Source organism: Lutjanus erythropterus, chromosome 16, assembly GCF_056507025.1.
Source record: "Lutjanus erythropterus isolate fLutEry1 chromosome 16, fLutEry1.hap2, whole genome shotgun sequence".
Taxonomy (NCBI): Eukaryota; Metazoa; Chordata; class Actinopteri; order Lutjaniformes; family Lutjanidae; genus Lutjanus; species Lutjanus erythropterus.
Window position 1 is genome coordinate 15,304,440 of NC_139332.1, and position 27,691 is coordinate 15,332,130.

General features: G+C 40.8%; 5 protein-coding genes across 5 annotated transcripts in view; all 5 read left to right on the forward strand.

Annotated features, from left to right (window-relative positions):
• Positions 1-130: 130 nt before the first annotated feature.
• Positions 131-6,987, forward strand: LOC146312837 (homeobox protein Hox-A10a-like). Its single transcript, XM_084739310.1, has 3 exons — positions 131-445; positions 4,051-5,068; positions 5,991-6,987. Exons 2-3 carry the CDS (start codon positions 4,195-4,197, stop codon positions 6,266-6,268), a joined length of 1,152 nt encoding a protein of 383 aa, XP_084595436.1. The 5' UTR covers positions 131-445; positions 4,051-4,194; the 3' UTR covers positions 6,269-6,987.
• Positions 6,988-10,157: 3,170 nt separating this feature from the next.
• On the forward strand, positions 10,158-13,252 carry hoxa9a (homeobox A9a). Its single transcript, XM_084739315.1, has 2 exons — positions 10,158-11,456; positions 12,168-13,252. The coding sequence occupies exons 1-2, from the start codon at positions 10,904-10,906 to the stop codon at positions 12,407-12,409; spliced, it is 795 nt and encodes a 264-aa protein (XP_084595441.1). The 5' UTR covers positions 10,158-10,903; the 3' UTR covers positions 12,410-13,252.
• A 2,794-nt stretch (positions 13,253-16,046) lies between these two features.
• On the forward strand, positions 16,047-20,214 carry LOC146312839 (homeobox protein Hox-A7-like). Its single transcript, XM_084739317.1, has 2 exons — positions 16,047-17,169; positions 18,816-20,214. Exons 1-2 carry the CDS (start codon positions 16,803-16,805, stop codon positions 19,130-19,132), a joined length of 684 nt encoding a protein of 227 aa, XP_084595443.1. The 5' UTR covers positions 16,047-16,802; the 3' UTR covers positions 19,133-20,214.
• Positions 20,215-20,948: 734 nt separating this feature from the next.
• hoxa3a (homeobox A3a) overlaps positions 20,949-27,691 on the forward strand; it is a 34,855-nt gene continuing 28,112 nt past the window's right edge. Inside the window, exon 1 of the mRNA XM_084739305.1 lies at positions 20,949-21,083. The gene's annotated coding sequence lies outside the window, so the exon portion shown is untranslated. The remainder of the gene's footprint in view (positions 21,084-27,691) is intronic.
• Positions 22,484-27,579, forward strand: hoxa5a (homeobox A5a). Its single transcript, XM_084739314.1, has 2 exons — positions 22,484-25,344; positions 26,290-27,579. Exons 1-2 carry the CDS (start codon positions 24,744-24,746, stop codon positions 26,538-26,540), a joined length of 852 nt encoding a protein of 283 aa, XP_084595440.1. The 5' UTR covers positions 22,484-24,743; the 3' UTR covers positions 26,541-27,579.

Sequence of the window (27,691 nt, forward strand, 5' to 3'; positions counted from 1 at the left end):
ATGGTTGCCTCTCTCCGCCATAGTCCGGCCTTGCCTTGCGCATCCTTTACTGCGCGCTGGAATTCCGTCCCTAATTACGGGACATCCTCCCCGTTGCCGCAGCAACGCAGCCATAAAAGCTGTCTGAGAGTCTGGGGCATTTGTACAATTGGAGTGCAGTGCAATAAACCGTCTGAGACCCAAGGTTATTAACTGTGTTACCAAGGAGGCGAGAGCAACGACAGGGAGAGGACGGATACGAAAAAGCCTCTGCTCGCTCTGCTCGCTGTATCGACTTCATTTGAGAGGTTTTTCCCCCTCGTGTGGTTTATCCAGCAAGAATCGGTTTAGAGGCGAGCTGCTGCACTAGGGATTAAACTCTACTCCAACCACCGGGCGGCGCTATTGGGACCAATGTCATGGCCGTGGATCTTTCGGTCTCCAAGCTCACCTCGAATGCACGCAGGTAAAAGTGTCTGTCAGCGCAGCCTGGTGCTCGGACTTTTCGCTCTGCTGAACGAACAAACCTGATGTTGACTGTTCCTTTTGCATGCTAGTCCGAGAGAGGAGCCGTTTTGAGTTTAGTTCCCACATTTCTCTGTGCTGCTGCTGCTCACTGGGCCGTGCGGTAGAGAAAGTCTTCCTGGGGGCCCTAATAAGGCAACACATGTGTGCCAAGCCTTCATGCTGCATGTGCTATTCATTTTGCTGAGCTTGAGCTTTTTAATGGTTGAAGTATAGCATGGCCGGCTTGTACCTGGAGAGATCCGCAACCCCCGTCCAGTTTTCACCACAAATGTTTTAGATTTGTGGAAAAGTCTGCTTTAATTATTCACAAGAAAATGGATATAGTTAGTATCTTTACAGCAATAAGCAGTGGGTGCTGGACTCAAAACAAATGATTTCATTTTGGAGCTCATCTTAAATCACAGCAGCTGCTCAGTCTTCTTCTTCTTCAAAGAAATCCACTAACGACATTTGACGTCCTTCCAAAACACATCACTCTGTACGTGCCAAGTGCACAAAAGCTCTTATTAGGAAAAAAAAAAAAAAAGCTGATTTGTTTGTGATAGGGCAGGATTCGCAGCTCTCTTTTCCTTCCTGTCATGGACACCGTCAGGCTATCAGTGTCAGTCCAAGTGGCGAGTCAGTGGCTAAAGTCTCTTTCTTCCCCTTTGTCTCTCGTGAAAAATAAATGCTTCCGCTGGATGTAATAAAACGCCGCATTATTGTTCATAACTGCACTCGGGACGAACATGATACGACTCAAACGGCCTCTTCGGCCACGATTATATGGGCCGGATCAAAGCCAGTGGTCAGAGTAAACTGTTTGGAGGATATAATAGCCGGGCAGCTGTGAAAATGAAGATTTAATAGCTACAATTAATAACTGTAACACAAAGATATCGATAGGCCCCAGTGCCAGTACGACACCATGAAGTGTGCAGGCCAAAACAATTTAATACCGGGCTCACATAATTAATTGATGTATTTAGTTTCCTTACTGGCTCATGTGTCCCATAAGGAACAGGCCGCTGTGGGGAGCACGCTTAAGAGCTAATTCTGTTACTTTATCTGTATTTAGCAGGTTAAATCTACTACAAGGAACTTTCACATTTTGTTGATGATGGTGGCCCCTGCAGACAAAAGCGGTAGTGTTTCCTTAATAACTACAAAATATAACGCCAAAAATAAAATGATCTAAATTTCAAAACAAAACAAAACAAAACAAACAAACAAAACAAACCCCCTGCTTTTCTTAAGTGGCTAACGCTACGTGCTTTAACTTTGCCTGGAAACATGTAAACGGGCTTGTTTCATCTGATTTCAAGGAGAATGCGACCCGGTGGCAGACATAAAGAATAATTATAGAAATACCCAATATTCTAGCTGATGGTCTCATTTGCTTACGTTGTTTATGTAGGTCATGTAGAGGCATTAGTTTTATATTGAGTTTTTAACTGGTTGTGAAACACTCTCAGTGTAGTAGCTTTAAGTGACTTACTTTATGTTTTTAGGGAATTAAGCGCAAATGCTCGGCTTACGGCCTGTGTGTAAAACTCCCGCACTGCAGAAAATGCTATTTATTTTATATATGTTTCTAATATATTCTTTTTCTTTTGGATTAGACTATTCTACTATATTCATATACACATAAATAACCTTCAACCAACTTGCAGTCATTTAAGCCATTTGAAATATGTGCGTTTTGAGAAGGAGGGAGTGACAAATGTCCACCGTCGCCGCGCTAAAAATGTAAGCCAAGTGTACATAAATGAGCTGTCAATGACAAAACCTTAAATGGGCTCAATTTATGAATTTCTCCCCAAATTTCCTCGTTTCAGTACAACAGGCTGCTGTACAAACAAACCCGGGGGGCTAGCGGCCACCTGGGCCTGGTAATGGCAAAGCTGGCCGAGATTAACTTCAACCTGGAGAGAGCAATAGAGTGCACATGGCCAAGGACACTACGAGATGGAAGGAGAGTTTTATTGTGGCCCTTATTGCCCCAAATTGGACCGACAGGATGACTTGTATGTGCAACCTTTATGTCTGCTTTGCTGTAGCAGTCTGCGTATGTTCCCATACAACGGTCGGGATCGATATGTGGGCAGTTTAACAAATTAGAATTTTCATACAGATCACGTTTTGGATTTTTCTATGTTTATAAGAAAGACAGACAAATACTGCGCTACAAGAAAATTATGTCTTCATTTTGTGTGTTTCTTACAGCCTTTAAACGAAAGCACATGCAAGTTTAACCTATTTTTGGTGTTGTCCGTATGACTAGTCAGGTCAACGTATTTCCATATCCTAAAAGAATGAAGAATTAAAACAAACAAACCAAACAAACAAACAAACAAAAAACATTATCAATACAAATTCTAATTTCAAATAGTTCTATGGCATATAATATAATGTTTTAATATGAATTGTAAAATTATATGTGGATGAATATTATATATTACATGTATAAAATACAGTGCATACGAGGCTCTAAAATAAGAAGTTACTATATGTTGCATATTTTATTTTAAGAATTTATTGTTCAGAGCCTGCAGTAATTCGTCACATACTGAGCGATTTATTTGTTGTATAAGGGCTTTTTTCGTTACTGTTACCATTTACTGCTTTTAATTGCTGGTGACAGAGAACTCGTTCGCCTTTGTTTACGCACGAGGATAGCTTTGTTAATTTGAACGATTTTTACTAATTCAATCTTCGCCCAAACCCTCAGGTTGTAAAAGTATGTTTGATGTAATGCAATAATTTTAGGTGTGCAGCAAAAGAGTTCAACGGGGTAAACTTGGTTTTAAGTAAATACTTCGGAGACTTCCCCTATGGAAAAATAAATAAACGAAAGTATAGATAAATAGAAAGAAATAAAAAATGTTTGACATAGCTCTTTATATCTCCGGGCAACATAAGTCTTAACACCTTTGCATTTAGTGCGGAAGAGTTCAGACTGTCTTGAGGCTAAAGGATGCACCATATAAAATGGCTTCTTGCCAAGTCATTTAGCCAAAGGCGAATTCTCACTATAGTTTAAAGAAAAAAAAAACAACACTTTATTACCCATTGCTTTGTTATTCTTTGTCTTTGTTGGTGGATTCTGTGGCTCTAGACGTTTAAATTTGATTTTCCACCTTAAAGACATGTCTTTAATGTAGAATAGTATTTTTAGTGTGCTTGTAACGAAATGGGTTTTTGTTTCCCTTCCATGACTTTTGACATGACACGACATGAATAATTTATGAATTTCGATGTTTGAGATTTTATAAATCTAATATTTCCAACAGTGTTGAGCCTGAGTGATAACATTTGATTTGTGTGAAAGGGTGAATCAGTGCTTCAGACGTCATTTGGTTTGTACAGTTGAGATATACCTCAAAGCGTGAGAATTCTTTCATTCAGAAAATAATTCATGAATGAAATGCTGCCTTTTTCATAAATATGTATTTTTAAACTTTGGGTCGTTGGACCTCGCCCCTTCTACGGGGCGATGGTGGTGCATTAAGGCGAGGTGAGGGAACACACTGATTACTGTGCTGTCTCCTTTCTCTGCCTCAGCTCCATGATGGATATCGTTCCGGCTGCTACGTAGCCGTGGAGTGGGAGGGACTGCTTCATCTCCCAGCATTGCCATTGGTTTTACAGCCCGCACGGCGGAGAGGGGGGTGCCTCTAATCATATCCAGCATGTTTTGCACAAGAAATGTCAGCCAGAAAGGGCTATCTTCTCCCCTCGCCAAAATACACCACAATAATGTCATGTTCGGACACCCCGTCAGGAAATGCGTTTTTAGTGGACTCTCTGATCAGTGGCCGCAGCGAGAGCGGCGGAGGTCACTACACGGGGAGCGCGGTGTGCGTGCCCCATAGCACTGCTACAGAAGTGCCTTACGGACTACACAACTATGGATACTTCCCAGGTGCGGGTAAGCGGAGCGATGTCGCTCCCCAAAACATGGTGTCCGCCTCAGGCGCATATATGTCCAGCATGGAGATGTGGATGGACGCGCAGAGGTCATGTCGAATGGACCAAGAGCACCCAGTGGGTCCCCAGGTCGCGCCCTGCTCGTTCCCGCAGAACATTAAGGAAGAGAGCACCTACTGCCTGTATGAGCAACCGAAGTGCCCTAAAGCCTCCACCGCCGAAGATCTCACATTTTCTCGGTTAACGACAGCCGGCCTCGGCTCCAGCTCTTGTACAGTCACCGATAGCGGAGGCAGCAACGGGGGCTCAGTGCCTGTGCCGGGCTACTTCCGCTTGTCTCAGACGCACGCACATTCTCATAAACTTTACAACACCAACGGCCCCCAGCCGAACCCTTCCCATTCTCATTTTGGCCTACACCCCACTGCTCCCGCTCGCTTCCACACGCCACCAACTTCGACTTCTGCTGCTCCAGCCACGGCGCAGGAAGGCAGGAGCACCGAGGAGCCCGTGTCTGCAGCGGGAAACGCAGACCTGCAGCCTCACGCTGCACCGGGGGCCGAGGAGGCGCGGGAGTCCTCGGATGCAGAAGCCTCCTCAGCTGACGAGACAGACGAACATGACAAAGAGAGACCACCAAAAGCCACAAAAGGTAATCACGGCCCGTCAAAATATAGGTGCGGTTCTACACTGGTGTTTTGTTTGCATGCAGCGCAGGTAGAATTGTGATTTTTAATGGCACCTGCCAGGTTTTTATTTGACATATTAGACTGCAGTGACAAGTCAACACACGGGTGTGAAAAGTTACATTTACATATTGTCTCAGGGTCTAATAAAAGAAGTTTTAGTTGTAGAAATGCATTAAAATGATAAATATTATGTGATATATGTGCATGGATACGCCCTGAAAGATTATGCGTAAAATGCGTAAAACCTAATGGGTAAAATTGAAAAATGAATCAAGAATTAAAGGGCAAAGCTATATTAAGTTTAATTAAACAATTCCACAGTATTATGGGAAATAACGAAAATATTTTCGAATATATACATACATTTTGAACACCTATAGCCTTAGCCAGTCTCTTTAAAGCGCTGCGTAAAATATCCCAGCACATAAGGATTATGTGTATTCGTGTAGGCCTGTATATTTCTTCTTGTGACAAAATATATTTGCATTTATTCATTTTTTTAGTGACAAAAGATTGTTCCTGTTTGGTATCTATTGGTGTACAATGTTATATGTATGTTATGTGATGTATTTTCTAACCATTAGACGTTTAAACTTCAAGTCTGCTATAAGCCATACTTTACGCATAAGAAACACACACAGATATTACTGTAATGTGTGCAAAATACAACCGTAAACACAAACACACTCCTGGATGCACACTATATCTGTTGATGATACACACACACACACACACACACACACACACACACACACACACACACACACACACTCTCTCACTCATACACACACACACACACACACACACACACACACACACACACACTCATACCCTTATTCATGTGGCAGTGCGTAAAAACCATGTCATGTCTGCCATTTTCTTTAGGAGACTCAAAAAGTGAAAACTCAGCGGCCAACTGGTTGACAGCAAAGAGCGGCCGGAAGAAACGCTGCCCGTACACCAAGCACCAGACACTGGAGCTGGAGAAGGAGTTCCTTTTCAACATGTACCTGACCCGAGAGCGCCGCCTAGAGATCAGTAAAAGCGTCCACCTGACGGACAGACAGGTTAAAATCTGGTTCCAAAACCGCAGGATGAAACTGAAGAAAATGACGCGGGAGAACCGGATCCGGGAGCTCACCTCCAACTACGGATTTTCATGATGAAACGAGGTGATCACTTTGAAACAGAAAAAGAAAAGAAAAATGGTGAAATCAATGACGCCCACTATTCCTCACCACTTTGTCCACATAATGACTCATTTCACTGTGTGGGGGGAACAACTCTCTCTTTTATTTCCAGACAGGCTTTAAAATCATCGTCCTCTGAGCTACTGAGAAAAGAAAAGGAGAAAAATATTGTAATGTTATTATAATGTTTTGGGTTCTGTTTGGTTGTTTTCTGATGTCGTGTTTTGTAATGTTTCTGTCACTTCTGTCGTATGGTTGGATAGTGTCAGTAGAGTTAAATTAACGCAATTTTAAAAAATAAATAAATAAAGAATTTATCCACACTTCCCCCCACCAATGCTGGCAAATAATTATTTTTTAAATATAAATTTAATCAAACAATTTATTTTATTCTAATTGGAATTGCATGACATAAAGTTTTCCTACATTTTTTAAACAAATTTTAAACCACCCTGGAATATAACGCCCGTGTATCACCAATGGAAGAATAATTCACCTTTGACCATTTAGATGTAGTCTACCATGATATAGGCCTCTTCTATGTATGAGCTAAATGTATACGTCGAATCTTTATTCACATTGAGGACACGAAAAACGGTGCGCAAAGTGAAGGAGGAATGTTTTTATTGTATATTTCTGTGTACATATGACATTGTGTTTTTGTGTAATGCTTAATAAATTATCAGCTCGCACTGAGGAGTAGCTGCTTGTATTTTTCTATTGTGGGTTTATATTTCTATTCAGTCGACAGAAGCAGAGAAAAGGCTTTGTTTGAAATTCAAAATCCCAAATTATTCGAGTCCCCCGCCGTAGTGTCACTTGTTTTCTCGTGTGAAACAGAAAAAGAGAAATGTTTCTAGAGGCTAATGTAATGGCCATCGGAAATAATTAAGATATTAGCCTATAAGCCGTCTAGCTGCATGCCCAGCCGGCTATTGTAGAGTTTTATGACTGGCTGGTATATGAGGTTTCTCCCTCTCCTCTAAGAGCTGCTTCAGTCGTGGGAGAGCCTTTCAGACGGAGAGGAGGCCCGCCACTCAGCTAGAAATCTCCACTGTACTGATAAACTGTGGATAAAACATTACCTTCTTCTGCTTTTAGTTTGGGAATACTGGGATTAACCTTCTCAGGAGCGGGTAAGTACATTTCTCATTGTGCATTTGTTTATTTTGCGCTTTGTTGCAGCGGCTTTACCATAGTGTGTACAATACAGTTGTACTTTCTCAATACTGTCGATTTTTTGTGGACACATGACGGGAGCGGCAACCACGGTGCATTATGAATTGGCTGATTGTGTTTCACTTGAGGCCCGGATCGACTGTCGAGTGGTTTAGGTAGTTTCATGTTGTTGGGGTCCATTTCTAACTCTGCAACATGAAACTGTCTTAATTGCCCCAGTTACACACATCGAACCCGAAAGGAAAGCAAATCAGGGACATAAAGATGATGGGATTTAGTGAAAATTTGTGTTGAGGTGTTTTGGAAGCATGTTAACCCTCCCTGGCTTTATAAACCGGGGAGGGGTTGGACTGGCTGCTGTGTTATTCTTAACCTGTCCCCTATAATGTTTGCTTTAGACTTCCCCGCTTGTTTTTCGTCCTTTTAAAATAAGCCCGAGCAGGCATGTGTGCTGAATTTAAACGTGATCAAAGCTGAGCTGCAGTATGCGTAGTGGACTTGGGGGATTAAGGGTAAAGCCGCGAGTGTTTTCCGTGAGTAGTAGTGACGCAGACACGCCAGACAAGGCCTCGGTTACGACCACTGCAGTGTGGAGGGGAAGGGGAAGGTGAATGGGGCAACAGCGACCTCCGTGGGCAATGAGACCGGATGCTTCCGCTGCGCAATAGTGGCTCAGACAAAAGGAGGGGAAGGGCTTTATGGCGATATTTAGATCCGCCAGACAGGCTGTTATCTGCAGAGGCAAAAGAAGTGAATAGCCCCTGCGGTAAACTGGGTGAAAAAACACCCTGATTTAGGTTTACAGCCTGAGAGCCATTGGCATAGTGGCGTCTTTTCCTGCTCTGAAGGTGTTTGTCTATTCGAACTTTTAGTGCACAAATAGGCGCACAGCCGCTCCTTTCCCCCCTCGGCTTGTTTGATGTCTGTTGTCCAAATAATGTGCAAGTACCAGTGAGGTGATAGCTTGGAACTGCAGTGCATATTATGGGGCAGCTTGTGCCTTTTTTTCTTTCTTTCTTTCTTTTTTTTTTTCTTGTGCTCCTCTTCTAAATGCGATAGTAAGAGCAGAGTGCAGAGAATTCTTGCGTGTTGAATTGCCTGTGGCCTTGTGGGGTGTTGGCCAAGCTCCCCGTTTATTTGCTGGTAATAAATAAAACACGCAGCGTATAATGTGCGAGAACTCAAGGTTGCTGCTTTGTAGACGTGATCTGCAAAATGGGGTTAGATTGAGGATACGATGGACGCTGATAGGTACACTGCCACAAAATTTAATAAAATCCACATTAAGTTTTGACTCTTTCTTCTGTATTATAAATAAATTCTCATTACTGAGTTTGTTGACTTACATCAATATGTTTTCAATTAACACATTTTATGCCTGATGAAGTAAACTCACAGTTAACATTTAGGTATTTTATTTAAATATTCTTTCAATTTAAAACCTCTAGCGGGCAGTTTTCTGACTTTGTATTACTGTATTTATATTATTTATTTGTTGTATTTTAAAACCTCAATCTTCACTACTTATTGTATATTTTAAATGTGAAGTTGTGTCCATGGTGTTCGTCTCTCCCCGCACCATTTAATTTTAAAAGGAGGAAACCACAAACACCACATTACGTATATTTTTAGCTCTATTTAAGTGTAACGTTACACCGAGGCACTGGCTGCGCGCAGGCATTAGAGTTAATTTGTTGATGGCGGTGATGATAGCAACATATAGAGGCCCGTACAAGTGATAACGGCAGTGTAAATAATAAACGGGTTTAAGCGAGGAGAAACCATCAATATCTTAGTTTGAAATTATCTGATAAATATTCATGCTAATCGTGCTTCAGTTAAGCGGGTCAGTAACAAATGTATTCACTCAGTTTTCTTTGCTAATTTTAATGTTTTTTTAGATTCTTTAATTATATTAAATATAATAACGTTTATTTTTTTGTTTTGTGACCATTTTATAACACATCTATTACTTACTTATATTTTATAACATGCAGTGATGGACTATTCAGCAATACTTTTACATCGTAATTAGCCAAACTAATATTGTATATAGTGTATAGTTTAGTGTATGTTTTTTAAAATCCAGACCCTAGGAAGACTTATTTTGCTTAAGGGCACAGCTAATGGGGATCCCAACAAATAAACAAGTTTAATATAATATACTATTAGAGAATATGGTAATTGTTTATTATAGTATATATAGTAATACTAGTCTGTATCTGTAACTATCGGGAATAAAATAATCCTCCGTTTTGTTAATGTGGTTGAAAAATTCAAAATAAAACATTTTCCATTTTTAAGAAATTAGCACTTGTTTATTTATTTCTTATTCAACCATAATAAATATAGCCATAGTCCTGCAATATCCTCGTTAAAACTGTATATGAGTTGTGATGTGGATTATCAGTTTTTAGAAATGTTGTGGCCCCCATAAAACAATACGGTTTAAACCTTCTGCATAAGTGCCCCGAGATAACTTCTGTTATGATTTGGTGCTTTATAAATAAAACTGACTTGGCATGACTAGGTTGTAGCTCCGCACATATATCCTGATATATAAGCGTTATACTTGTGTGTTTAATATTTTTAAATCAGCACACACCCACAAACAACTATCTAATAACTATTTTAACCTGATGGAAGGATGGGAGATTAGATGTAAGATAAAACAAGCTATATTTTGTTGTTAGGGTCTGCTCTGTCTGTAAAATATCTTTAAAGCTCAAAGTCGAAAAACAGAAAATATACGAGCATTGAAAGATGTCTGATAGAGCCAGAAAACACCAAAATGCAAAAAAGTAATTTGTCTAGTTGTATTTTGATGTCCACACGTTGTTTTAGCGTTGAGCTGCTAAGTTTCTTTAATACAGAGGTGGTTAAAACGTGTTTTGGTGAGCAGCAATAGTAGGGTGCTTACGTTTCCTATAAAATACCTCATAAAATAGGGTTTCCAAAAACACACTGTATCGTTTTGGATAACCAAGAAGGGCTTTTTTACAGCAGTTGCTGGGTAACAAACTGTAAAAGATGATTTTTTATTAAATCATTCATATTTTCCAATTTCAGAGACAACAGATCTAAGTCATGTCTTGATAATTCTTAGCTTTAAAAGTAGAGGTTGTTATAGCAGAGCGGGTGAGTATTTAATGACCAAAGGGATTGATTTATCCTTTATTGTTCAGCCTTTATGATCACGTGTGTCTGCTACCCAATGGCATGGCAGCCCTGACTCCCCATTACTAGCCCACTGTAGTTCTCTGTGGGGCCAAGTTGCTACTTGATTTCTCCACATTGTTATTTTGTGAGGTTGGGTTTACTGCGTGTGTATGTGTGTGTGGTGTGTGTGCGCGTTTTTACTTTTGCATGTAGGCTAATCTGTTGTATGAATGTATGACTGCGTACATGTGAACGTGTAATTTTTCTGCCATGTCGACATCCGGAACACTGACTAGTTACTACGTCGATTCCCTCATTCTGCCCGAGAGCGAGGATCTCTCCGTGCCGAGATACCCCTCGGGTCCTGGGTTCCAGCACGCCAGACAGTCCGGCTCCATCAGCGACCACCATACCGATCTCGGGACCTGCACCTTCCCGTCCAAACCTCCCGTATTCGGGCCGTCATGGAGCCACGTTCCTGCGCAGTTCCCCGGCACCGTCTCCTCTGTATACCACCACCACTATGGGCATCCCCAAGGCCCGGTCGGTGCAGAGACAGACGGCCGCTACCAGTCGTGGCTGCTGGAGCCCATGTCTGGTTCCCTGCCCAGCATGACCGGATTACCGACGAGCCATCACTATGGAATCAAACCGGAGGGTCGAGCTGACGGCGCGCTGCCAAGCTCCCACACGGCGCTGCTGCTCTCTGATTACGCCAACGGAACGGTGGCGACGGCATCACCGGGGGAGAAGGACGCACTGTCCGGCCAGGGAGCAGGGGACGTGAGCGGGGAGGCTGAGGAGAAATCGGGCCTCGATCCAAGTAAGTGGCTGCAGAGTGCTGTATGTTTATAGCCTACTATTTATACCGCATAAAGCTGCGAGGACTGGGGTGCGTGATGGGGGTGCGCGTCTGAACAGATGCCATTCTGAACGTGCCATTTCCTTATGGGGACTGTTAATGGCCCAGCTCCCATTGCTATATTAGATAACCTTTAAAGCTACTACAAGGCATTTCATATTTTGTTGATTTGGGAAACAAAAGCAGTAGCATTTCCACTGTAATAACCCTAAAATATATCATAAAAAATAATTCTTAGAAATCTAAATAAAAAGCTTCTCCTCCTTCAGTTTTAACTGGCTAATGTGCTACTGTACCCCTGTAACTTTGCCTGTGAAATAGTAAGCACAGACTCATTTCATCTAATTTCACGGAGAATCTGACCTGGTGGCAACCATTGAGAACAACTGCATAGAAATATGCGATCTTCTCATAGCTGGTCTCGTTTGTTTATGTAGGTCATATGGATGCATCAGTATTAAACTGAAATTGTTTCATAAGCAATTGAAAATTCCTTGAAGTAGCTTTAAAGTGAACGTGAGCCCAGACAGAAATAGAGAGAAGTTGTATTTGGTTGCGTTTATACGTCAGAATAATTGGATTTTTTTTTTTTTTGTCCAAATTATGAGAGATGTTTGTTTTTTGTTACATTTGGTCACTCGGTACCGGGCCCTTACACCAGTGTCTTTCCAGATAACCCAGTGTCCAACTGGCTCCATGCGAGTGCCACGAGAAAAAAGCGCTGTCCGTACACGAAGCACCAGATCCTGGAGCTGGAGAAAGAGTTCCTCTTTAACACCTACCTGACCAGGGACCGTAGGTACGAGGTGGCGAGGCTGCTAAACCTCACCGAGAGACAGGTTAAAATCTGGTTCCAGAATCGCAGGATGAAGATGAAGAAGTTTAATAAAGACGGCGCACCAAAAGATGAGTGACTGACCCGTGAAAATACAGTATTTTAGGCTGTTATTAGCGAGCTTTTTGTGTGGAAGCTCTTTAACTCTGCTGGACCTTGTTTTTAAACTTTATTGTCTTATTGTTCTATATAACAGAAGCTATTAGGCTCATTTGTCTTGTAAAAAAGCATGTTGGGCTTCAATTTGATGCGACTACCTTTATATTGCACAATTTTAACAGTGCCCACTCGTTTTTTAATTGTTCTTTCCTTATGTTAATTTGAAATAATACCTCGTTATGTGTATTAGTTGGCCTGGTCCCTGTGCTTGTTTGTGTATGAATGTTTCTAGCTGTGTGTGTTCTGGTTTGTAGCTATATTTGTTGTCTATCCTGAGCGTATATATAGTTTGTAAAAATGTATTAATTTTATTGTTGTTTCTCCCTTAAAACTGCTAGAACTATGACTGATGACCATGAGTTTGAATCCAACATTGGAACCGTAGAAAAACAGACTGATCGCATTTTGAAGTAGGTGCATACACCTCAGAGACCTCTTGAAAATGCTAAAAATACTAAATTTAAAGATGTTATAGAAGCTATATTACATGATTGACTACCTATGTCTTTCAACTACCTACAATAACCTATTTTTCCAATGGCGGATTATAGCCTAGTAGATTTGCTTGCATTAGATGCTGAACTATGAATTTCAGGGAGTTACATTTTGAAAGTACATAATGTTTGTTAGTGAGAGGAAATTAATTAAAACACTGTAGGCTACTTATTGAATACCTCACGGTCTGCTGACCGTCTGACTTTTGGTTCACAAATGTAATTTGTACTTTATTTATTAAATAAAACAAATTATATCTGCGAATGCATTCACGTTACGTTCATTTTTTATTCTGGCCTCACATCGAAATGAATTATATGCTCTTGTAATATTTTATTCACAAATTACTGCACAAAATCACAAAATGATTTTATTAGTGCGTATTTGCACTGCAAAAAATATTGAAGTTATTGCTGTCAACTTAATCTACACACACACACACACACACGCGCGCGAGGTATAGCATACAGAAAATATGCAGACATATTTGTATATCTGAACATAGTGCAAATCAACACATTTTTACACATTTTTATAAATATTTTCACGCTTTTCAGTTTGCAGAGGACACACACAAATTAAAATGCACACGTTTAAAGGTGAATATTAATGCGTGTGTTTGAGTGTGTGTTTCTGGATTGGGGACAGAGCTGCGTCTTGGCAGAGGATGTTGTTAGCTGTATACAGCCATAAAAGACAATTACCGCTATAACCTTTTATGGGGTGCAAAGCGCTGCGAGGCGAGAGGACACAAAACAAAAAAAGACATCGAAGACTTCGACAGCTGAAGCCCAAAATAATGCAGCCGATGTGTTTCTGTCCAGCTCAGATATGACAAGGCCGCTCAGCCTAAAGCTCAAATTATTAGCGCCGATCTGCACAAAAAACAATTTACAACAAGAACTGGGATTTTGTGAAAATATCGAGACTTATAACAGATTTTTGGATTTAAACCCTCAAATAGTTAATCCAGAAGTATTTAGAGAAGAGATCACTTTTGAAATATGGCCTCTGCGTTTTAAGGCCGGTTCAAGTCTCTGCATGTTGAAGAAAATATTTGACACAAAGACAGAATAGAAAATATGAGAAGCAGCAAATCCAGTGTGAGCTCGCTCTCTGCAGAGCTGTTAAGTCAGATGGTGGATTAGAGCCAGACACGGTCCTGTCACACCAGGTCACCTAGTTCTCATTAAGCTGCACAGAAACCGAAAGATTATTGTAGTTAGAAGGTAAGTCGGAGTTTAGTCCAACTGGAGTGCTGTTGTGACGCGTTAGAGGGACGCAGATGGACGCAAACTTCAAAGACTCGACCAGAGACAGTGCAATAAAACGCCTGGTCTGCTATACTGTCTGGCATTCCAGTTTTAATGGCTTTATGACCGTCCAGACACAATTAGGCCGTTTCCAGAATGGCACCCATTTGTTTTTTTCTTCCCTTTCTGTGAGGCTGCGCTCTGGACAAAAGGCCGAGCGGAAATGATCAGCTTTATTGGATTCTACCCGACGGGGACGCGCAGGACTCACGGTCATTTGGAGCGATCCTTTGTTTCTACCTGGGAACCTTCCGCCCTCTGCTCCCTTTGCTGGGCCCGTCCTAAAGGAGAAAGAGCAATAAAGCCAGCAGCTAGTTTCAAACTCAGTGGTAGGCCTATAGATTATGCTTTTTCATAACACATCTGGGCACATCTGTTAGAAGATATAAGCACCTTGCTTGAAATCACAACGGAAACATAACGTTACCTTTGAGCGTCTTTTCTCTTACTTTTTGTCTTGCATTTTTTTAATCCCGAAATGCAGCGGAAAGAGAAGACCCCAGCAGACTGCTGCGTCCCCACCCTGCAGTTCCTGTAAGTGACCAGAGGGTGGCGACACTGTTCCACAACATCAACCCACCACTTTTAACACTCCTCCCTAATGAACCTGCACCCGGGAACAAACTGTAGTAACATTTTAAGAGTCCAGCGAAATAATTTCACACCTTTTTTACAGTCTCGGTGCAGGAACTGCTTCTTCAGCCTGCGGCTCTGAAACAGGCAGCACGCATCGACTGCAGCTGGATGACTGCTATACTCTCAAATACGTTCACTTTGTACACTGTCCTCCAATGTGTTATACAACCTCATAGGCGCAAATAATAATTTAAAACGTGCATTATAGTTTATTTGAATCCCCATTAGTTGTTATAACAGTTAACAATAACAGTTACTCTTCCTGGACTCCATATTAAGGTGCTTTTACATATAATAAATAAATAAATAAATAAATACATTTACATGACCACTAACTTGTTTAACACCAGTTATTAAGACCAACATGAAATATTAGAATATATTTTTAGCATTGCATTTATGAATGGAGATTATGTAGATTTTTGTATCTTGACTAGTTTCAGTTTTCCACTGAAGGGGTTTTAATTTAATTAACACAACATAAATCGCAGTCGACTGGCTGAGCTGGACAGTTACAGCCTAATCAGTGGTTTACCATGTTCACAATAATTAACGAATTAAGGGTTATTATTATCATTATTATTATTATTATTAGTGTCACTGATGATGTATTTTGAATCATAGTAGTAATAACAAAATATGTTTTTCAGTGTGATTCTAACCATTTGCTTTCTTTTATCTTTGTGTTTATTGTCAGTATGCTTTCTTCTGATTAACTGATAATTATATGAGCCATTGTCATGACAAAATTATAATTAATAGAAGTAATAAGAAAAAAAATCCAGTGTTATGCTTACCATTTGCTTTTTTCATCTTCATGAGTGTTTCTTGTTACTAATTTTAGGACCATTTTGGTAACATTAATAATAATTAAATATAATGATTAATAATTAATAAAACTGCTTGTGGAGGATAAATTAGTCCTGTAACAACAATAACAACAACAATAAATAATTTCTAATGCCATGCAAACGGTTGGCAGTTATTTATATTATCGCCAAATTCACACGTCGTAAATTCTGTTTTGCACACAGTGTTACGCTCAAACCTACTAGGAACAAACAATATATTTTATTATGTATATATTTTATGTATTCTATACTATAGTATTTGCGCTATTAATACCGAGACATAAGATATATTTCATTTCAGATCTTTCAGTGTGTATTTCACAGAGACAGATACAGTATATATAGAAAATTGCATAATATTTATCCAATGCAGTGTATCACAGCATTTATAACTACAGCAAATTTCCAAAGCCTGCTAGAAGGGCCTTTGAGACAATCAAAGTATTGTTAGACTTTTTCATGACCCAAGACTGAATACAAGTATTTTTTTTAAACGCAAAAGACGCCAACAAAATCACTTTCTGTTTGAATATGATAATGGATATTATAACTAATTCGTCTATTAAGTACTAAGACCATATTAGTGTAGCCTGTTATTGAGTAAATGTATGACTATAACCTTATAAAGGACGTTAAAAATATTCTACGAAGACACAGTCCAATTTATTTTTAAATAGAGCCCTCCGACAGACGATTATTTCTAAAGAAATAGTAAAATAAGTTACCTTAAATTACATAAATTACCCCTCAAATCCGTGGGATTGTGTGAAATTTTCTCGTGTGTGTTTATGTGTGTGAAGTGTTAATCCCACTCTGCAGTCCTGCGCCATAATGAAATCCGTATCTCCCTGCTGATTGGACGAGAGCGGCCAGGCCCGAGTCACGTGGGTGAGTTCTTTGGTCCAGAGTAAAAATGGGGTTTGGTGTAAATCTAGGGTGTATTGCTGTCATATATCACACTACCTCGTAAAAACGACACTGAGGATTCTGGGCCAACAAATCAGAGAGAAAAAAAAATATGAGTTCTTATTATGTGGACGGTCTTCTTAGCAAATATTCGGCGGCTGGTTCTCTCTTCCCAAACGTGGAGCGGCCGTCCTGCAGCATTGGACCCGGTGGAGAGGACTATGGCACGGCTCGGACTGCTGCGGCCATCGCGTTTGCACCGTCCCTGTCTGGAGTTTACAGCGTCAGTAACGCAGTGTACCACAGCCGGCCGGTGTTTACCTCGAGCTATAGCCAGGGGCAGGACGCACACACGCTACACTGCAGCCTGTTTGACCAGAGCCGCCTGTTCACCGACAGCTGCTGCCATCCGGAGCCAGGACCCCTCACCTCCCCGCCGGACAAACAGTACCGCATGTACCCCTGGATGAGAGCATCAGGTATGTGCTGATCTCTTATGTGCTGTTTCAAAGCCCGCAGGTCAATGCTTTCACAAAACATTGGGATACTTACATTGGCCGTTAGTGCTTCAATTAATTTCGTGAAGCCAGTGGTGTTGCATGGAAAGAATCGTAAAACTTTTATTGCGCAACTAATGAGTTCTGCAGCCATAAATTCATTTGGCCGGCGCTCCTGTGTGTTCAGTGCGCGCAGACCTTGCCGCCGGGGGTTTTCTCTGCACTCCTATTACTCTTATAGCCTCTTCTCCCCTTTGTGGTTGTAAAAAAGACCGGCCTGTTGTGTAAATCAGTTCTCTTGCACTCTGCAGCTCCTTTTCTAATTGGGTCTGCACTGCAGAGGCTCTGGTATTTTCTGAAACTCGTTTGTACACATTGCAGGATCAATATGCATCCGTATTGTCGGTTACATAAACAAGTCAAGTGGATTTAAGAATGCAAGCAATTTGAAACATTATCAAATGTTGTAATATTGAAGGAGGAGAAGGTGTTAAGGCTGTAATCTAATTACTTGTGGCTCCTTCGGTGCGCAGAGCATCGCTGGCTTTTAATTGGAAAGGCATGTAGAGTATCAAAGGAGGCATGAGCCAAACATCCCAGCAGGACTACTTTAAATAGATGCAGAGAACTAAAAAAAAAAAAACTTATTTCCCCTACTGATTTCAGTGTGAGCAGTGTTTTCTGTGAGGGTGTGTGTGTGTGTGTGTGTGTGTGTGTGTGTGTGTGTGTGTGTGTGTGTGTGTGTGTGTGTGTGTGTGTGTGTGTGTGTGTAGGAAGTAATGTGGAAATGTGAACCACAATTAATTGCGCAATCATAAATAAATGAATGAGTCCCAAAACGATTCCAAGTTTTTATTGTCAGCACCAGTTTCAACACCCCTTTAATTAATGCTTCATGTAGAATCGTATTTTAATTTTTATTTAATTTAACCAGGAGTCCCATTGAGATTGGAGGTAGAATCAGTAGGATTTGTCCGAGCTGTTCGTAAACGCACCACAAACATAGTTTATTGTTGAGTCTTTTTCCCAGGACGTCAAACACCGACCGCCCAGAGCACAACAAAATAATGAGAAGGTAACAGGCAGAGGGCAGAGTCTCTGCAGATACAGCCACACATTTCTAGTGGGTCATAAGTGATGATTGGAGCTGCTCACATCTATATCAGCCTATACATTTCTTTTTTAAGAAAAATGTGCCATATTCTGCCTCCATGAGTCTTGCATGAGACTTGGCCGAGACAGACAGCAGCAAAAACACAAAGTTACGGATAGGATACAACACAAAATGCAAAAAAAAAATAAAAAAAAATAAAGAAATAAAATAAAAATAAAAAAAAAATAAAAAAATACAATAAACAAGTACTGAAACTCCCACTAAAAAGAGAAGCCAGTCATATCATCATTAAACACAAATCATTAAACACTCCAAAAGCCTTTTTTCTGTTTTTAACCGGTCATTTGGGACATAAAGAAATCCTGAAAAAAAAAAAGTCCGACACATAGGTTGTGTGGCAGCAGATTGCCTCATATAAAGGTGCACCAATGTATGTTTCATACATCCATGTGGGGAAAATGTATTTTCTGTAAATTATAAACATATAAGAGCTAGCGCATCTTCTCTCCCACAGATCCAACCCGAAAGCGTGGGCGACAGACCTACTCCCGGTACCAGACCCTGGAGCTGGAGAAGGAGTTCCACTTCAACCGCTACCTGACCCGCAGGAGGAGGGTCGAGATCGCCCATGCCCTCTGCCTCTCAGAGAGACAGATCAAGATCTGGTTTCAGAACCGCAGGATGAAGTGGAAGAAAGACCACAAGGAGGAGCCGGTACCGACTCCCCCTGGGGAGGAAAAGGACGGTGATGTCCAGCCGGTGTTGACCGAAGAAGCCGCTGGAGACACCAGGAGAAGCACCGGTTTGGAGACAGAATCAGCTGCAATGTAATGAAAGAGACAGGCAGAGCATTAAATAAAAGAAACAAGAATATATCAGATGTTTCTCAAACACGTGCACTAACAGCTTTGTAGGCTGATTAATTGAATGACAGCTGAAGGCAATTATGTAATAAGCATTTAACAGTCGGCTGTATTTCATATTTAAACCCAAATATATCATAAAAAGACTCCGCATGACATAGCGACATTAACTACCTATCCAAATATATTTTTATATATGCAATAAGACATGTAATTTAACCTGATTGTACTACTGAGTCAACATTCCTTATAACGAAAAAACTACCTAATATTTAACTGCTAATATTAAATTACTGACACAAGGAATTCAACGCGAGTTGAAAATTATTGTAAATTGATATATTGGAATATTTTTTCTCCACGGACGTTGTATTTAATTCTAAAGGGAGTAAATACAACATTCTGCGCAAAATGTGCCTTATTTTGAATAAAAGGCGAATCAAAAGTGAATGTTTTGTTAGTTAAATGCCTCCAACTGTGATTTAGGTGCTTCTATAATACTTAATGTATAGCTTTTTTTTATTTTAATTTTTAATTTTAATTTTTTTGTTTAAATTGCCACTGCTTATAACATAGAATATTAATTCGCCTGTTTTCGATACGTATTTACCCCTAGAATTGACAGATATATTTGTTTCGGATGAACTTATGTAACCTACCTCAGATTCCCAGAAAGTTAACATACTGCAGACAGGAATATCCAAACGTAAATGTTTTGACGTCTAGCCGTGCACTGTAAAATGTTATACTTCATTTATTTAGACAGATTTTTCAAGCTCAAGAAATATGTGTTTGTGCCAACGATAAATGCATGCAATTTTATTTAGATTGCAATACATTTCAGTCTTTTTTTCTTTTTCTTTTTGAGAAAATCAGTAGAATGTTGTAACTCAACATGTACAAATACTGTGATATTTTTAGGTTAAGTACCCAAGTTTTCAATGTGAATTCGAACTAATATGTAAAGAAATAAACATAAATAGCTCTGGGAATGTCCTACATCTGTAAATGAAAATATAATCATTGAATAAAATAGATTTTATCTGCCTATTTGTTTGCATTCTATATAATATCATGTAACCACAACAATCCTGATAATAATCACATCACTGGAGTAATAACATGCTGCTCACTGTCACTAGGTGCTGCTCACTGTGGTCAATATTAGGTTGCATGTGTAATGAAACATGTTGCAGTCCATTATGAGGGTTAGGTAAACACTGCAGTTGGGGAATGCGAGCTATGAGGATGCGAGATGGGGCAGGCTGCACATGAAGGGAAATTACTGTTGAACTCTGCATTCCCTCTTCCCTCTGTAAGATGGCGCCTGACGGTGACCTCCCCCCCCCCTTCCTTCTCCATCTCCCCCATCCTCCCACCCTCCCTCCCTTTTCTCCCACCTCTCCCTCCAGCGCTGGGTCATAAATCCGTTGTTGTTTATGAAAATTTACAACATAGCAATACAACTTTACGACCGGGCTCGTCTTCCTATTGGCCGCAGCCTGTCACATGGCATGGAGCCGTGAACATGAACTTTTTATATATAATTTCCAATAGCGGAATAGAGCAGCTTTTCATTTAACGGTCCCGAGCTTCCACACGGCTGTTTTCACCGGCGACCTTCTACATTTTTACACCGTGCGCACATCCTCCTTTTATGTTTTTGGAATTTGGAGTTGAGTCTCGACGCGCAGGATACATGTCTGGATGGTTTGAGTTCCCTGCTGGCGGTCTCCTGACGCGTTTTGGCGAGATGGGTGGAAAGAGTCCCGGTGCGTCACTGACCCCCGGGAGTCCCAGCTTCTGTCCGGGGACTCAGCTGGATACTTCCCTCATTCACTGGCCGTTTGCACCTGCCAACTCCCTCCTCCTCCTCCTCTTCCTCACCTCATCTGTTTACGAGCAGAAACCTTCACAAGGTAAGACAGCTGAAACTTGCATATGTTTGCTCTGTTATCCATTCGCATTGGCAAACAAGCTCAGCAAATAATCAGTTTTTTGTTTGAGTATTTCGCCTAATTTGTTTTCTGTTTAAACATCCAGAGATTTAAATCCTGTGCAAGAGCTGGTTTCATGTTTCAGCTGATTTTATTATGATATTAATGACACATGTGCTGAATCTAATCAATCTGGTATTGCTTTGCTCTTCATCCTCCTGTTGGCTTTTGCATACTGTCAAGACCTTTAGGCTATTTGTTTGTTTGTTGTTGGATTTGAATGGGGATGGGCTTTTCGGCTGCAAAATTCATTGGGTGGATGGTGGCCAAAAAGATGTGCTCTTTGACGCCCTCCTGTGGAGACACTGGGAGTATTGTGGTTGCAGCGCTGCCTGTTTTTGCTGCAAATGGACATCAGATCAGACGACCTCTATTTCTGTCATGAATGTGTGTCCATGCGTAATGCTTTAAAGTTGTGTGCTTCTAACGTGTGCATGGAGGGACTGACTCACTGTAGATTAAATCGATAAATGATATGATTTTCAGTGAACAAAACAAGATCATTTCACCGTTTGAATGACCTTTAACAACCTTATCAGTGGAATTTAAATATGTAATATATTTCTGTTCAAAAATATTATTTTCGCACTGTATGTGCGTCGATGCTGTTCACGGTATTTCTTTAACACACTCCTATGCAGCGAGCCTGATACTGATACTGTATTGTGACACTGCAGTGATTTGTTTCATGCAATTAATTGTGAGTCGGCCAAGTTCTGAAACTCTAAAAAGCAAAGCATGAATGGACAGATTTCTTTTGCAAAATATTCAGTCTTGCAAAAGTGATTGCATAGTTGAATGCATCCAAAATGATGTTCATGTTTCATCTGCATTTAATATGTGCTCTTTTCCAGTTTTTCCTTTGCAAAAAATAGTATCACATTAAAGGTATAATATGCAACATTTTCGTAAAAAAATGCATAGACTCATATTAGCATAATACCTTTCAGTCATCACCTATTACCCACAAGAAGCGTGTGATTATGTCTTTATCTGCAGAGACTCTGCTCTCTGCCTGTATTTCCTCATTTTGTCATTTTGCTGTGTTCGGGGCTGTTTTACCAACTCGAAACGTCTGAACTTTACGTTCTGTGAATGGTCATCTTTTTGGTGCGTTTATGAACAGCTCGGACAAATCTAACTGATTCTACCTTTAATTTGTCGTGGGGAAAAAAAAACAAGGTTGCTGTCACTATACGTTTTGACTGCTGTTACCTTCGATATCCAAGTGCTTTCTGTCTGAATGACTGCTGCTGTTAGAGAACTGCGTCTTCCAAAAATAGCCAAAGTGATCTCGAGTCGTGTGTAATGATATTTTGGGCGAAAATAAATTAAAATAGGCCTGTTGTGAGCTTACGGGTGCTGGTGTGTGAGGGCGCCTGCAGAGTGCACTGCCTTGTTGTTTTTCCAGCAGCAGTTTGGCCCCCTCGCTCCCAACCCGAAATGTTTGACACCAGCGCGCACTCTTTCCTCTCCTTTCTTAGTCTTTAGTTCCTGGGTGTGTCCCTGGCTCGACTCTGGGAAATAATTTTCGTGGGAACTTTGTTGCCATTGGCCAGCCATAAATCAGCTGTTGGAGGGTGTCTGTTTAGCCAACACACACACACTCTGTAGGTCCCCTCTACATTTACTTTGGGCCCACTGGAAGTGGCAGCACGGTATTCACCATAGTGCCTTCTGGGGGTCTTTTACCGCAAAGGGCACACATACCTGGGACGGAATAGATAATCCATATCTCACTGTTTTTGTCAGTAACGCATGATTGGGCTTGTGCCGGGTAAAGGGACTGCTCTGGGGAAATGGCATGTTGGAGGGGAGGCAGAGGACAAGTCGCTCTTCGAGACGCGAAGGTGCCATAAAAATTCCACACAGACAGAAAACCAAACGGAGGAGTCATGCCTCTATTTAGGCTTCGTGTACAAGTCAGGCTCTGTGCGGGTCTTCTTGTTCTTGAAGTCCTGCTCAGATTAACATGGGCGACTGTAGATTTATACTTTTTAATATGACCATTAGCCAGGTTACAATAAAAGCTGGAGAGAGTTCGTCAGGGTTTTTATTTCGCTAAAACTAGAAAGGTTAAACTGCTTTTTCATAATTTAAATTGTTATTATCAATGATCTTTACTCTCTGTCTGTGCTACGGTGATACAGTGATCAGACAATCGTTTTAAAATTTCTACTTTTGTATCATATAGAATAACCTATATTTTATGTTTTTATCCTGTAAGTGGAAGAAATGGAACAGAAAATCATAGGCCGCTACCTCTTTGTAGATCAATGTTAAATACAACGTTTTATGCACAATGCAGAAACTAAAAATATAATTTATGATCTGAATATTGTGATTATTTCATATCAAACATTTCAAATATATTGGCTTCATTTTATCCATTACTCGTTTCAACATTTCCCCTTTTCAATAATTTCTTAATTTCACATCTAGTATTTTATTTCTTTAAATTGCAGAGAGACTGTACAAAACTCCACACTGTGTATCTGCTCTTAGAAAAGAGATTTTATGTTGTTCTCGATCTTATGATGATGTCTCACAAACATAGAAAATACTAAAACTGCAATTTGACACGTTATTGACTATTTAAAAGTCGTTATGAACGATGAATCGCCTCCAAACCACAGCGAAATAAAGTCGAGTTAGATGCAAAAAGCGTATAATATCATATTTTAGGAATTATTGTTTGGAATCGTTAAATTTTAAGCATTCTTAAGTTGACAGTAACGTATATTTACGTGTCTTCATATATCGCCTATATTTAAAGTTATTAATTCTTGAGTGTGGCATGAAGGAATGGCAGACTTTGTCATATTATTCGACATTATCTTTTCCCAAAACATTTATTCATTAGTCTTTTCCCACATGAGCAGTTGTTCGCTCGTTTTATGATTATTAGAATAAAACTGTGAAAAACGCAGCACTGTTTTGAATGGGCTTTTATTCTATTAACTGCGCGGACTATTTGCACTCATCGCCTCTCATAACATGCACAACAGATTTTGATGGAATTATTTCTGTACAATATCCTCGCAGAGATTGCACTCTCAGCATGTCACTTGTTGTATTGTTTAGGAGCCCGTTGGTTTTTGCCGCAATGGTCGTTAACCTCTGAATGACCCCGTGTGGAGCCCACGCCTCAGAGAGCGCCGCAGACGTGCAGTGCGCCAGTTGTGCCAGAGGATGGCGCACCACGACAATCCAAAACAGCCGAGCCCTGGCTCTAAGTTTGCCCTAGCCACAAGCGCAGGGAGGCGCGCGCCCTCCTCATCCCACCCAGTATTTCCTCTGTGCACGAGTTTACCTCTGGAGGTCACCAAGCAGGATTTACGACTGGTCAACAAAAGCACGTGATTCTCCGCCGTACCCCATATTTGGGTGCCTACGTAAGAGAGAATCAAGTCCATGTCCCACTCATTTCCATAATTCATCATAAATTGTGCAAGGGTGCTATAGGACGCGCTAAAGCATAAGAGCCACAAATCAAGCACACAGGTTTATGCTATTTTACCTCCAAAAACAATAAAAACAACAACAACACCTGCAACGAGCAAACGGTGGAATTGTCAACAAATGAGCTCCTATTTTGTGAACTCATTCTGCGGTCGCTATCCCAATGGCGCGGACTTCCAGTTACATAATTATGGAGACCATAGTTCGGCAAACGAGCAATACAGAGACTCCACAGCCATGCATTCCAGCAGGTACGGCTATGGCTACAACGGGATGGACCTAACAGTTGGCCGGGCCGGTACCGGACACTTTGTGGGCAACGAGCGGACGCAGGGCTACTCCCCGAGTCACTCAGCTGCGACAACACCCTCCGTGGAGCCGGTCAGGTACACCCAGTCCGCCAACAGCACCGGGACCTCATCTCTATCGCCACCACCTGACCCACTGCCGTGTTCCTCCTCGGTCGCCAGCTCTTCCCCGGTCACCGAGACTCAGTCTCAACACCGAGCCGTGAAAAACTCTATAACGACCCCGTGCTCATCAACCCCGTGCTCCAGCTCGAACGGAGGCACACTGCTGCTCAGCCGGGACTGTGTGTCCAAAGCTTCCCCCCTGGAGGAAGAAAAGCCTGCGGGGAGCGCAACGACAACTCCTCAAAATGTCACCGACTCTACACAGCCGCAGATATACCCGTGGATGAGAAAACTACACATAAGTCACGGTAAACTTATTATTTTTTAATGATCTTGTATTGATTTTAGAGACCTGGCGATGTGTTATTGGTTGGTAAAGGTGTGTTTATTTTCATATCTCATATCGGGACTTTTTAACTTTAAGAAAACAGCTCAAAATCACACTTTGTTGATCATTTAAAAAGCACAAAATAGATTCACTTTCCAAAGGGACATGTGGCGCCTCTCTCACCTGTTTGGTAAATTCTGGCTTTTCAGTACTGTAAACATAGAGCAGGTACGGGCTAATTTTATAACGTAACGAAATTAAAGTTAGCTTAAAATATATCAGATACATTCAGGATAGAGGCGTTTGTTGGTTTTATAATTTTGTATTTGTAATGGTCAGATATCCCACGTTTTATGTCCTTTTACCTATCCGCAAGGTGCAACTGAAAAGGTGTGACTCTCACTTTGTTACTATTTTGTAATGGTTATGGTTTCTATTAAAAAACTTAGTCGTGTGCCAACTTTTACGCCAGCCCTACATAAACAAACCAGATGGACAACATTTAAAAAAATGCGAGAAATGTAGTCCAGATCTACGTTTTTAAACTAATTACTAACAACTATCGCGTTTTATGTGTAGGGTCAAGTTAGTTAAAATGTGTGTATATATGTGTCTGTGTGTATATATATATGTATATATATTAAGAGCATTCTTTGTTTGACATTTTGTGTTTTTAATGGTCAGATATCATTCATTTTACATTATCTTACCTTTCCGCAAGGTGCAGCTGAACGTGTTGTTTTTTAATGGTTATGTGTTCTATTTAAGAACTTGCTCGTATACCAACTTTTGCGCCAGTCCTACCGGCAGAAACCATGTAAGCTAGATAAAAAAAATTGCGAGAAACGTAGTCAAAAAGTTTTTGCACTAATTATTTTAACATCTACTCGATCTCACGTGTTTTTCTCCTCTCTCTCTGTCCAAGATTTGGCAGGACCAGAGGGCAAGAGAGCCAGGACTGCATACACCCGGTATCAGACCCTGGAGCTGGAGAAGGAGTTCCACTTCAACCGGTACCTGACCCGCAGGCGACGGATCGAGATCGCCCATGCCCTCTGCCTCTCAGAGAGACAGATCAAAATCTGGTTTCAGAACCGAAGGATGAAGTGGAAGAAAGACAACAAGCTGAAGAGCATGAACATGGCGGCTGCAGGCGGGGGAGGCTACAGGCCCTGATATTCACTCCTCATCTCTCCCCCCTGAAAACAAGCAGCACTATGAAAATAAAACAAAAATTGTCATATCAACTTCTTCTCCTCCTAAAGCTCCAGAAGCGCAGAGACTTTGTGACCGGGCTGTGTGCGGGACAAGGGGACACCCTACCTCTAAAGCCCACTGTATGTCCAACAACCGTCCCAGTATATTCTTTAATATTATTTCATTTTTATTTCCACCGTGGTAATGCTTATGTGAGTACAAAAAAATGCATTCTGTACAGTTCTGTCTAGATTTAGAGGAAAAAGAAACAAATAAATGTTTGTTTAAATTATTTCTTGTTCAGACGAAAAAATAGAAAAATAAAATCGTCAAAGCTTGAAATGCTACCTACCTACCGCAAATAAATCCAGTAAAAGTTGTGTGATGCACTCAGAACAACAACAGCCTGATAAATAGAGGGTTGGGGTCGAGCTGCCTTTGTGTTTAGCCTTCGTTTTCCATGTATGTACTGTATATGTATGTATTTATTTGTTTGATGTATTGTATCAACTTGTCAGCTTCCAAAAGTAGAGCCAGCAGAGTCCGTAAAGCCTTGTGTGGTTTATTGTGTGCGTTGTTAACACATGTATGGACAGAGGTGCCGACTCAGTCTTGTATGTACAGTAGCTGTGCCTTGTATCTTTGTTTTTTTGGTTGTTGTTTTTTGTTGCAGGAGCTGCTACCTGGGCGCAACATTTTAGTAACAGCGTGTTTTTTTTGTCTTTAGCTGTTTTTATGTGGAGGGTCCCACAGTAAAATCCATGACTATGTGTATAACTCCATCGTGATTAGCTTTTTGTAAATGTTTTTCAAAGACTGGAAGTCAAGAATATACTATAATAATAATAATGATAATGATGACGATGATGATGATGATGATGATGATGATGACGATGATGATGGCCATTATAATAAACTTTCTACTGGAACTGCAACATTTCAGTGAGAGTATGTTTTTTGTCAAATATTCCAGATGCATTTGCTTTTCTGCTTGGAAGAGTAGAGTCAGGGCTTGCTGCCTAAAATCTTTAAGTCCTCTGTCAAAGTTTCCTCCGGTTAAATTTCTAATTCAACAGGTCCTCTTGAATCAAAGTTTCATGTTTTACTCACCTTTGCTGTAGAGCTGGGGG

Excerpts from the sequence above, each read along its gene's own strand:
- LOC146312837 (XM_084739310.1), top strand. The coding sequence starts at position 4,195 with ATGTCAGCCAGAAAGGGCTATCTTCTCCCCTCGCCAAAATACACCACA. Across the intron at positions 5,069-5,990 it reads ACCACCAAAAGCCACAAAAG|GAGACTCAAAAAGTGAAAAC; the intron begins GTAATCACGGCC and ends CATTTTCTTTAG.
- hoxa9a (XM_084739315.1), top strand. The coding sequence starts at position 10,904 with ATGTCGACATCCGGAACACTGACTAGTTACTACGTCGATTCCCTCATT. Across the intron at positions 11,457-12,167 it reads GAAATCGGGCCTCGATCCAA|ATAACCCAGTGTCCAACTGG; the intron begins GTAAGTGGCTGC and ends GTGTCTTTCCAG.
- LOC146312839 (XM_084739317.1), top strand. The coding sequence starts at position 16,803 with ATGAGTTCTTATTATGTGGACGGTCTTCTTAGCAAATATTCGGCGGCT. Across the intron at positions 17,170-18,815 it reads CCCCTGGATGAGAGCATCAG|ATCCAACCCGAAAGCGTGGG; the intron begins GTATGTGCTGAT and ends TCTCTCCCACAG.
- hoxa5a (XM_084739314.1), top strand. The coding sequence starts at position 24,744 with ATGAGCTCCTATTTTGTGAACTCATTCTGCGGTCGCTATCCCAATGGC. Across the intron at positions 25,345-26,289 it reads AAAACTACACATAAGTCACG|ATTTGGCAGGACCAGAGGGC; the intron begins GTAAACTTATTA and ends TCTCTGTCCAAG.